Source organism: Penaeus vannamei, chromosome 42, assembly GCF_042767895.1.
Source record: "Penaeus vannamei isolate JL-2024 chromosome 42, ASM4276789v1, whole genome shotgun sequence".
NCBI classification, from domain to species: domain Eukaryota; kingdom Metazoa; phylum Arthropoda; class Malacostraca; order Decapoda; family Penaeidae; genus Penaeus; species Penaeus vannamei.
In genome coordinates this window covers 1,659,317-1,671,816 of record NC_091590.1, presented here as the reverse complement: position 1 = coordinate 1,671,816, position 12,500 = coordinate 1,659,317, and the positions used below count along the sequence as shown (strand labels likewise).

Here is a 12,500-nt window from a genome sequence, read left to right as displayed (position 1 = left end):
AAGTTGAGAATGGAGTCAAAGGAATGGGCACTGAGTGAAGTCTTCTCTCTCTACATCTTAATCTCACTTTTATGTGGGGTCGATGTCTCTGACAGTTCCCCTCCATCTAACTCATGGACATCATCATCTGATAGATGTTTGTCTCTCATATCTTTTCTCACATTATCCATCCATCTTTGTTTTGGTATCCCTCTCCCTTTCCTACCCGGCACTTCCATCTCCATTGCTCGTCTCGCTGCATATTCAGACTCCTTTCTCCTTGCATGGCTATACCACTGCAAACTCCTCTCCCAGGACTTTTTAATAAATTTTCTCAACTTTAACTGTCCCTCTGATTCTTTCAGTTCTGATCTTATCCATATTTGTCATTCCACATATCCATGTTGGCATATTCATCTCCTCCATCTCCAACTTTCTCTCCTGAGTTTTCTTCAGTGGCCATGTCTCCAACTCATACATCATAGCAGGTCTCACCATAGTCTTGTATACCTTTCCTTTAAGTCTTACATTTATTTTATGGTCACAAAGAATTCCTGACATCTTCCTCCTATATGAAGACCCTGCCTATACTCTATGCATAATTTCTGCATCCATATTTCCATTACTAGCTTTATTTGAACCTAGGTATTTAAAGTTTTCCACTCTCTTCAGCCTTATGCCTTCCATGAAATTGCTCTAAATGAAGTTCTGAAGTTTAAAAGCCTCAAGGGAAGTGCTCGTTTGTACTCAGCATCTGAGAGCCAATGACCATTTGCCATGGGCAGGTAATTTATTTATAATTATTATTATTTTTATTATGATTATTGTTTATTATTATTATTATTATTATTATTATTATTATTATTATTATTATTACTAATTATTGATTATAATTTTACAATAAAATTATTTGGAGATATGTGCTGGTCTTTAATACTAGAAAGATATAACCATTTTGCACGCTAGTGATATCATTAGTATTTAAAATATGCTATTAGCAGTGCCCAGTTTAACATCAATGATAAATGACCAAGATTCAGTAGCTTCATGATTATAACTTGTTCTTTACTAAGGAAAGGTTATAAGCAGCAACGTTACTAAGTCTGCGTAAGCTCCCTTAGAATATTTATGTACTTCCCTAGACAAATTATGAGATATACTTTCAGCCAGCCTTTACAAAAAAATTGCAGTGTTTTCACATATTTTACACAGATTGTTACTCTAAAAAGGCTTATTGTTCATTTTGTATTTTGAGTTGATCTCTTAAAACTCAGAATGGCAGGATCTATATGATCAAAATGATTATCTTTTAATAGATTTTGATTTATTTATCTTTTTTTCCCCCCATTTCTAAAGACATGATCACTATCAAATTGTAATATATTGATACTTTGATATTCCAGGAAAGCAACTGTTCATTGCATGTAAGTCAGGAACTTAGTCACCTTTATCCATCGACTCATGACTTTACAGTACTCAGCAAGAAGAGTGCGCCAGGTCTTATAATAGCTACTGGTACAATTGGAGCTTCACTGAAGGGGCACCCAGCACTTTACCTGTCATCAGATGCAGGTATCAATTGGTCTGAGGTAAGAGAACCATAACTGTGTTGTTTTGTTTGATTGTACATACCTGCCAAGCCCTCAGTCAGTGATTATGTTGAATGTATGACCTTTTCATATTCGTCGGAAATTCTTTTGTAACTCCATTTATTTTGGGGTGTTCTTTGTAAATTGCTTTATAGCTATGATTCATGGCTCTCATCATATGTTGATATTACTTTATTTTAAGGCAGAGGTTCCTAAAACTAAAATGTGCAAGAGTATTTTCAGGGGACATGCATATTAAACCAATATTCAGGTTTAATTTCATGTATATGTATGTAATTGATGTATCAAGTATTCACCAGTTTTATAAGATTGTATGATATCAGTAATTCCAAATCTACTTTTAATATGCTAGACAGGAATACTAGTTTTTCAAAGGGTATGAATTTGGTGATGCGAAGCTGCAATAGCTACATGTTTTACAGAGTATTTTCAATAAATTGTCCTCCAGCTAAAAGTTGCTTTCTGCCCACATTATAGGACATTAACGATTAGTTGAGCTAATGACTCTGTTAATTTCAGGTTTTGATAGGCAATTACCTCTATACATTCGGTGATCATGGAGGAGTCATTGTCGCTGTGCAGATGTACAAGGCTGGAGCTGAAACCAACGAGTTGAGATATTCGACAGATGATGGCGAGACGTGGCAGACCTTTCAATTCTTTCAGGAGGTCGGGTTTGGGATCTTTGGGTTATTTTACTTTGTTATTTATGACCATGTCATCTTCAAAAAAAAAATTGTGATTGTCATATTAGCTTAGCTGTTGGTGGTATTGACTCATTTCTAGCATTATATGTACATTATAGAAAGAATGATTGTGCTTAATCATGTGTTCGAACCGTTTTCAGAAATTACGTATATTTGCACTCCTGACTGAACCCGGGGAGAATACAACCATATTTACTCTCTTTGGTTCAAGAATAGAGCATGAACATCAATGGATCATTATCAAGGTTAATATTTTTGTAGTCTTTTATATTTGATGTATTTTTTGTCATAATTGTTTAATTTTTAGTTATGATTTTTTTTTCCCACTATTTAAGGCTATTCTATATTGAGATTTTATGAGATGAAGATTTGTCACTGCTGAACTTATACCTGGTGAATGTATACACTTTTCACAGGTGGATATGTCATCAGTGTTCAGGTACTCCTGCAAAGCAGAAGACTACAAAACATGGTCACCCTCGGATGGTCGAAGTGGAAGGCTTTGTCTCCTTGGGAGAAAGGAAGTATACGAGCGAAGAATTGGCCACTCAAATTGCTATAATGGCCAGAATTATGACAGGCCAATTTCAGTGGAGAACTGTCCTTGCAACCGAGAAGATTTTGAATGCGATTATGGTTACAAGGATAATATGGGGACTCAGTTATGCACTGTGGATAGCAGTTTCAATTTTGACCCCCATGCAGTCCCTCTCAGCTGCAAACCAGGAGAGTTCTATAATAGGACAAAAGGATATCGCAAAATTCCTGGTGACACGTGTGAAGGTGGTAGAGACTACATGTTCCTTCCAACTATCACTGCCTGCCCTGTGTCGTAAGTTATGTGCTTAACTCTAATAAAAAGTGTTAGTTATGAATGTTAATTTTTAATTTGAAAGTTGGAGTGATAGTAAGTAGCTATGAAATAGCATACGATTTTCATAGTGTAAGAAAATGTTTTTGTTACAGGAAAGAGCAGGAATTCCTCTTGGTGTCAGCACGGCAAGAAATTCTGCGGTACAACTTGGTAGATCCTGGTGCAGGTCTCCGTCCTCTGCCGATACCGAATTTGAAGATGGTCATTGCCTTAGATTTTGACATGAAGAATAATTGCATTTATTGGTCAGATATCAATGAAAGTAACTTGGGTATTAAGGTGAGTATTACTCATTTGTCATCTGGGAGGGAGGGAAGTTAAAAAAGAATTAATACTTGTATCAACCCGAAGCTGCTGGGGATGGCATGTACATCCATGTCATGCCTGCTGCAAGTTTGATTAAGTAATTGTTTTTACACATAGATGGTGTCACAAGTGCCAATTCACCAATGAGCCAATTAACCCAGTGCCAACGGGTAAAAATGTTTCGCAAGTGGATGTGAGAATGGGATTGTTGACGTGCATCGGCAGTTTCCCCTGTTTGTGCCTGGCTTGATCAGTAGTTTGCAAGTGACATTTGGCACCTAAAAGCTTTTATTTGGCTATAATTTATAAAGATATTATAATTTTGAAGGTTTACCGTCATTATAGGTGCCATTGCCTAAAATCTTTACCATATAAATGAAGCCGCAGCTATCAGAGAAAAACAAACTCCGTGTGACGAGCCAGTGGCGTGGGAATGGGCATGATACAATGCCATCCATGTTTCAGTCCACAACAGCCATGGCATGTACGTACATGCCACCCGTTGGCTATGGGTTAAGAGTATTACCTGTCTCACGTGTTTACCCTTTCCCTTGATTTTGGAAAATGTTTTCTGGTATGTAATATTGCTGTTAGTAATGTCAATAACACTATAGTAATTATAATGTCTATGATAGAAATAGCAGCTTTGTTATTGAAAGCATTATTAAAAAAGATGTTTTTCACACAAACTCAAGGAAAGGTGAAATCAGATGAGGTCATGAGGTCTATGGATTGACTCCTTTGTGGCAGAGCCATCTATGTGTAGACATTTCACAAAACAATACCACAGTGAACACAAAATTTTCCCGGAGACTGTGGGTTGATGTACAACTTTCCATTATCTTTCCTATCTTGTTTTGCTTTGATACCCATTCTTTTTCATTTTTTTCAGAATCTGCTTTCAGTTTGATATATATTTGATTACTTCTGCATATGTTTTCTAGCATATGTACTGTTCTCTATATCCCTATCTCTGTTTTGGATTCACAAAGATCTGCTCCAATAGACATTATCCTCCTGAATATGTTCAGAACATTCCATACTCCACAATTAAGAAAATATGCACCCTATGATCTAACATTTTTATTTTCTTTTATACTTATTTTTTTGTCTTCCATTTTTAGGCTAGTATAGAGATTTCTATTTACTTTTTGTTTCTTCTTTTAGGTTTACCATTCATAAATTTTATGTATGAATTTTTCATATGGATTGTCTCTTGTGATTTAAGTTTGATTTGCATTACCTGTGTTTTATAAATATGTGTTATTGGAAGAACAGTAAATTTTTATAAGGAATTGGTATATCTAATAAACATATCAGCATGATTATCACAGCCCTGTCTCAAAGCACTGACCAAAATTCTGGTTTCTAGCGGCTGTGCTTCGATGGACACTCCGATGTTGAAGTCCTGGTTGACAAAGATCTCCAGAGTGTGGAAGGACTTGCTCTTGATTGGATTTCGAATAATCTCTACTTCGTCGATGGAGAGCTTAAGTCCGTAGAGGTTATAAGGACCGACATCCACAACTATGGAAGGATGAGGAGGTCTCTGCTTACAGACAAAGACCTGGATAATCCAAGAGGCATTGCTGTACATCCTCTCCGAGGGTTTGTATTTTTGTTTTATTTTGTTTATGTGTGTATGTATGTTTAGAGGGAGAGAGAAGGAGGGAGAGGGAGAGAGGAGGAGGGAGAGGGAGATAGAGGAGGAGGGAAAGGGAGAGAGAGAGAGAGAAGGAGGGAGAGGGAGAGAGGAGGAGGGAGAGGGAGAGAGAGGAGGAGGGAAAGGGAGAGAGAGAGAGAGAGGAGGAGGGAAAGGGAGGGAGAGGAGGAGGGAAAGAGAGAGAGGAGGAGGAAAAGATAGAGAGAGGAGGAGGAAAAGATAGAAAGAGGAGGAGGATGTGTATGTATGTTTAGAGGGAGAGAGAAGGAGGGAGAGGGAGAGAGGAGGAGGGAGAGGGAGATAGAGGAGGAGGTAAAGGGAGAGAGAGAGAGAGGAGGAGGGAGAGGGAGAGAGGAGGAGGGAGAGGGAGAGAGAGGAGGAGGGAAAGAGAGAGAGAGAGAGAGATGAGGAGGGAAAGAAAGGGAGCGAACGAGAGGAGGAGGGAAAGAGAGAGAGGAGGAGGAAAAGATAGAGAGAGGAGGAGGAAAAGATAGAAAGAGGAGGAGGAAAAGAGAGAGAGAGGAGGAGTAAAAGAGAGAGAGAGGAGGAAGAACAGAGAGAGAGAGGAGGAGGAAGAGAGAGAGAGAGAACGAGGAAAAGAGAGAGAGAGAGGAGGAGAATAAAAGAGAGAGAGAAGGAGGAAAAGAGCTCTCTCTCTATCTATCTATCTATCTATCTATCTATCTATCTCTATCTCTATCTCTATTTCTCTCCCTCTCTCTCCCTATCTCTCTCTCTCTCTCTCTCTTTCTCTCTCTCTCTCTCTCTCTCTCTCTCTCTCTCTCTCTCTCTCTCTCTCTCTCTCTCTCTCTCTCTCTTTTGTTCTTGTTTTCTCATAAAAAGGTCTCTGGTGGACAATAGTTTTCATTCATTCATTTGTTCATTTACAGATATTTGTACATCACTGATTGGTCAGAAACGAACCCAAAAGTTGTGAGGACTTACTTGGACGGCACAAATTGGAAGGTTAGGACTTCATAGTCAAAATGCTGGAATTGTTCTATAAATGATCTGTGTGCGATTAAGTTATACACTTCATTCTGTTGTCCTTGAATTTATTTCCCATGCACATGCACACACACACGTACACGCCACACACACGCACATGCACAGACACACACATGCACAGACACACACGCACAGACACACACGCACAGATACACACGCACAGACACACACTCGCACACCCACACACACACGCATACACGCACACATGGAATCACTCACTCACTCACTCACTCACTCACTCACTCACTCACTCACTCACTCACTCACTCACTCACTCACTCACTCACTCACTCACTCACTCACTCACCCACTCACCCACTCACCCACTCACCCACTCACTCACTCACTCACTCACTCACTCACTCACTCACTCACTCACTCACTCACTCACTCACTCACTCACTCACTCACACACACACACACACACACACACACACACACACACACACACACACACACACACACACACACACACACACACACACACACACACACACACACACACACACACACACACACACACACACACACACACACACACACACACACACAGCTCTTAGGTAATCACATACTTGATTTCAGGTTCTCTTTGATCACACGGTTGTGGGATGGCCCAATGGCATCACAATAGACTTCCAGACGGAACGCATCTTCTTTGCCGATGCCAAGCTAGATTACATAGCCTCTGCTGACTTAGATGGACAGTCCATAAGGAAGATCATTTCTGATAGCGTAAGTGACTTGACTCCGTAGTCTAAGTAAAAACAAAAATATGCAGTTCATAAAGTATGTGTTTGTATACTACTGCTTACCATGTGATAGCAATGTGGTAATATCTACTTTATTGTTCTTTTCTCTCAGGATAAGGTGATACAACCATTCGCTGTTGGTGTATACAAGTCGCTCCTCTTCTGGGACGACTGGCAGGTGCATCAGGTTCTGCAGGCCGACAAAAACTTTGGCTGGGGCATTTCCACGGTTGGCAATATGAGCCGGAGTGGGCTAGTTGACCTCAAAGTGTTTGGCCATTGGTCGCAACAGGGGTCAAATGCTTGCACGTAAGTGTTTCACAGTAATGCCAAGGTTCATGCATGATATTGGGATTATGATGCTTGGTCAGCAATTGTGATAAAGAGGATTTTATTTAGCCGATATCTTATAGGTTGAAGACCTTTTTTTATAATTGGAGTTTTTTATGGAACTGTTAAAGGTTTATATATATATATTGATGTTTTTTTTGTTTGTCTTTTTTCAGGAATAATACAGAATGCCCATATCTCTGCATGGGTCGTCCAAACAACCAGTTTGCTTGCCTGTGTCCTCAAGGCATGAAGGTATGTTTTGGAGTAGTTTATATAATAGATGGATATATAAATTTTTGGTTAAGATCAACAAGTATTCTAACTTGTCATCTGTCACATTAACATTTTCTGTAAAGTGGTCAGAATAATTTCATAGATCCTTGTATATGTATATCTTTTCTTAAAGAACGTATTTTTATTTATTATTATTATTTTTTTCTCTGAAACTTCCATTTTTACAGTAATGTGCACACCAAAAAGATGCCAGGTTTCTCCGTTACACAAATGTTCGTTACTGACATCACTAATTTTGTCCAAACATAACAGATCACCCGAAATGGATTAATTGAGACATGTGCTTGTCCTGATGGCTCACCTATTTTGAGTGACGGCACCTGCAAGGCAGAGGAGAACACCTGCCCACACAACTTCTTCAAATGCAACTCTGGCAGGTGCATTCCGAAACAGTGGGTGTGCGACTCTGACAATGACTGTGGCGACAACTCAGATGAAGTGAGTTATTGTTGTTGCTGTAGATGTTGTTTGTGTTGTATATGGACTATCTTTTATATTATTTTCTTTAGCAGTGTCTTTTTTTAAAGTGTTGTAAAAGTGAAGGATTTTTTTTTTTTTTTTCTCCATCTTTCTTCCTCAGTTGTTGTGGAATTTCACAGAAATATTAGTGATGGAAGTAGAAGGAGGTGATTGGGAAAGGGGATAGGAAAAATAGGAAAGTGGAAAAGTTAGGGATCTAATGAAAGGCATTGTTTAAAGTTTTATTCTGAAGAGGAAGAGCTAGAGAGAAATAGTCAAAGGCTTAAAGAATAAGAAATAGTGATAGGATTAACCCACTAGCTCCGGTATATTTTGAAGCCAAAAATAATTGTTTCCAGGCGGCTCCAAAATCGGCGCATTGGCCATGGCCCGCGACGGAATTTGAGCGCAAGCTCCATTCCAACGTCACACTGGTGGGATGCCTGGCAATGTTTATTTTTCCAGGTGTCTCATATGTGGGACACCCGTCGTAATTGGGTTGCGCACAGATAATAAAATAGATACAGTAAATACAGTAGGAGGATTTTAGAAGAAAACTTTTATAGAAGCAGGCAGGAGTGATGTGTTAGAAATATGAAAATTTTGTAGATAATTTGTAAATATACCATATTACAGGATGGGAAGGAATGTGGCCACAAATCATGTGAACCACCATCCTGGCAGTGTAAAAACGGCCAGTGTATCGCTCAGAGCTGGCGCTGTGACTTCGACAACGACTGTGGTGACCACTCAGACGAGGATGGTTGCGAGTATGAGCTATGCCCGGAAAACACTTTCAAGTAAGAAACATAAGAAATATAAACTTACTAGGTTACCTTTGCCAAGCCTGTCCCTTATATTTTTCTATTCATTCTTCTAATTTAAATTTATTTTTCATCTCATCTTAGCCATTGAATTTAGTAGGTTTACCATTATTCAAGGTTGCATGAACTGAACTTTGTGCTCCCCATTGGAGGGGAAGGGGAGATGACTGACATAAGCAGTTTGGTACTAATTCTCATAAATGTTATCTGTACCCATTTTTTCAAAGTCAGGGTGAGAAAAGTTCTCTCTTAGACAAAGTCGGCGGAAGAATAGTCCCCTCTTAGGCAAACTCTGCATAAATGTGACTCCTTTGTTGTGCTTTGATGTACTGCCAAATTCTGAAACTCAGTATTTGGGAGGGGGGGGGGGGGTCCTTCACTTGCTGGACAATAGTAAAAGTAACGAACAAAGTACTGATACTGTTTAGTAGATATGAGTCTCATTTCATATATTGATATTAGAATAGCTTTGAATCAAAGGAGAAAGATCTAAGAATGCCATTTTATTTATAGATTTATTGAAATATATTTAATTTTTGCAGGTGTGCCAATGGCCGGTGCATTGAACCCCACTGGCGATGTGACATGGAAAACGATTGCCGCGATGGATCTGATGAAGTTAATTGCACCACATCAGCAAAGCCAGGATGCAGAGGTGTGGTGATAAAACATTTTTTAGCAGGCTATGTGCACAATGACTTCCCTAGAGTTGTGAGATTACATTTCATCTTACAAACTAGTATGAGATTTTCAAAAACTGAAATGTAGAAACTCCTATGGCGAAGATGATAATATGATTGTTATCTAACCTTCTTTCCCTTAGGAAGAATCATTGACAGAAACCACAGTGAAGGTGCGGTTTTAGCATGTAATTTCAGGCACCCATTATAGTTGTTTTGCCTCTTGGCAAGTCCTTTTCAGCCATGCTTGACTGCAACTTACTAGCCCATTCCTTGTATTGGAAATCAACAAGCAGTCAGGATGGTTTGCACTTTGTTGACTGAAAGAGGACCTTAGTAGTATCACATAAAGCACACAGTACTATTATACTTGCCATGTGTTCTCATGGCAAAATCATTGTTTTTTTTCACATGTAAGAAAAGCATCACCCTCTTACATCAACTTCTTAGTTTACTCAGTGGTTTAGATTACAGATGGTGTTAGAAAGGAAGACCTACTCCTTGGAAATCAGCTGTTTATACTTATTGTGTACTGTGAAGTAATGGCCAGGTAAATAGCTTTTGTGCTGAAGAAAAAATCACAGGACGTGTATATGCTGCTCTTGCATTTTTTAATTTTTTCTTTATTTATTTTTTTCTTGTTCAATTGTATAGTACTTTCTTTCCCCAAACCATTATAGAACAAATTGGGAAATTAAGGAAAAATGAAGGGACAATTTGGTTTAAATTCATCAGGACTTTTGGTATTTTGTTTCATTTATCAGAATAATTTAGTTTAACCTACACCTAAAAGTGTATAAAAAAAAAAAATTATAGAATTTAAGGTAATATATTTTTCTTTTTCTTTTTACTACTTATTTGCATACAAAATTGTAAGATTTCAGCCATGAGTAAAAAGATTTGACTATTTTCTTTGGCTAATATAGTATGATCAGGTATAAGTTCATGGCTTGATGATAAATATTTGTTTTTAGTCATAGGAAGAACATTCCTCCATAATCTGTGTAGGTCCAATATTTTGATTTTGCACTCATCTTACTGATTATTGATGTTGTAGTTCACAACTCAGGACAGTTTAACCAGGAAGCCTAATGATGGCTTAACACGGTAGCAAGAGTTATGAACTCCGTCAGTTGGAGTTTCTTGGAGATGCTGCTATCTGTTAATAGGATTAAACTTTGTGTCTTTGATATTGCTGGTATTACTACAAGGCAGCCAATGCTAGAGTAAGCTTGTGCCTTATAATTTCATCTTGATGCTGTCTGTAACAGGTCCTTGTGTTGGATCACGGGTTATAATTGGCAGTACCATTTGTCCAATCAACATTGTCACCATGAAACTGGTACTCTCACAATCGGAGACTAATCTCAACTTGCTGAAGCTAATCCTGACCGTCAGGAATGTGTCTAGACAGGACAGGTCTGGGTGGAAGAGGCCTATGAAATAACCAAGGAAGTCATAACTTGGGCAGATTGATCAAACCTGTTGCGTGGGAGTCAAAATGGGTGGCGCTAATACCTGGTGAGCTAGCTAACCAAGAGGCACTTTTGTGATTGGAAACACAGGAAGGATCCAGCATTGCATCCTCCCAGGCACTAACCCAGCTTGTTAGTTGATTGATGGTTATAATAAAAGGGTCTTCAGCTGTCTTTTGGAAGACAGTTTTATATGATTTCAGGGTTGATAAAATAGGTAATTAGACTTGATATGTGTTCATAACTCACATTTGCATCACGTCCCATGTTACACATAGCATGTATTTATGAGAAAGTTGACTTTATTTAGGGAAAGACAACTCATATATATAGCTTGAGGACATTGGGGGATGAGAATCACCTATCCTTCTTACTCCACTGTACCATTGTGAGATAGTGACTCTAGGTTGCCATGTTTAGGTGACTAATATATAAAGAGTGATTAGAGACTGAAGAGCATGAAGATAACTACACAAGTGGTTCTAAACACATTCCCAGGCTCACAAGTTTGCAAAGAAACTTATTGCATATATTGTATATACATAAACTGCAAATTGCAACACAAGATAGACATTTAGCATGTGAGACAAGGCATTGTCGATATAATTTCAGGGGAATGTACAAATGAAAAGGAAATCACCTGCATAATTATCATATACTTATGCACACCATATGCAATGTATGTTTTATGATCAAATATTTATGGTAAGTAGTCTGGTTTCACATCTTGATGATTGAAACATTTAGGGTTAGGGTTGACAGAAGTCCCAAACTTGGTGATAGTTTGAAATTTTTAGAATACTGATTTTGAAATGGAGAATTGATGTCTGTGAATATGGGCCCCTCCCCTTGTACATTAGCACAGACACAGACATACATGAATACACACAAGCATACACAGACATATAAAGCATGCACACAGACATACAATGATACACGCAAGCATACACACACATACAAGTATACACACAAGCATACACATAGACACATACACATAAGCACAAGCACACCCACATGCACCCTCCCCCCTGAAATAGTTACACAAACATGCACACATTCAATCATACATATGAACTTTCATACATATGAATGAATAATATTTGCTGCATTTTAATCTGTATTTGGTTATTCGTATCGTAATATTGATAGTGAAACTTTGATATTTTTAAGCAGCTTCATTATGTATTCCCTTTCCAAGGAACAGACTTCACCTGTGCCAGTGATGGAAGATGTTTGCCGAACTCTTGGCGTTGTGATGGCGACAAAGACTGCGGTGATGGCTCAGACGAGAGCAACTGCAAGGACTATACGTGCGAAAAGTGGCAGTTCCAGTGCAAGAGTCAGCAGTGCATTTTCAAGTGGGTACAAGTTAGGGGTTTATGAAGTTGGCTCTCCCCCCCCCCCCTACACATGCACGCACGCACGCACACACACGCACACACCCATCTACACACACACACACACACACACACACCCATCTACACACACACACACACACACACACCCATCTACACACACACACACACACACACACACACA

General features: G+C 38.8%; 1 protein-coding gene across 2 annotated transcripts in view; it reads left to right on the top strand.

Moving 5' to 3' along the window:
• Positions 1–12,500, top strand: part of LOC113818750 (sortilin-related receptor) — a 40,445-nt gene that overhangs the window by 13,195 nt on the left and 14,750 nt on the right. Inside the window, exons 9-22 of one of the 2 annotated variants that reach the window (XM_070118615.1) lie at positions 1,383–1,568; positions 2,109–2,258; positions 2,437–2,541; positions 2,713–3,128; positions 3,263–3,449; positions 4,849–5,084; positions 6,030–6,105; positions 6,730–6,879; positions 7,009–7,205; positions 7,403–7,481; positions 7,776–7,961; positions 8,619–8,782; positions 9,349–9,461; positions 12,166–12,319. In XM_070118615.1, the coding sequence (XP_069974716.1) occupies positions 1,383–1,568; positions 2,109–2,258; positions 2,437–2,541; positions 2,713–3,128; positions 3,263–3,449; positions 4,849–5,084; positions 6,030–6,105; positions 6,730–6,879; positions 7,009–7,205; positions 7,403–7,481; positions 7,776–7,961; positions 8,619–8,782; positions 9,349–9,461; positions 12,166–12,319 (2,399 nt within the window). Of the gene's footprint in view, positions 1–1,382; positions 1,569–2,108; positions 2,259–2,436; positions 2,542–2,712; positions 3,129–3,262; positions 3,450–4,848; positions 5,085–6,029; positions 6,106–6,729; positions 6,880–7,008; positions 7,206–7,402; positions 7,482–7,775; positions 7,962–8,618; positions 8,783–9,348; positions 9,462–12,159; positions 12,320–12,500 lie in introns of both variants that reach the window. The other variant, XM_070118614.1, reaches the window with a different exon arrangement.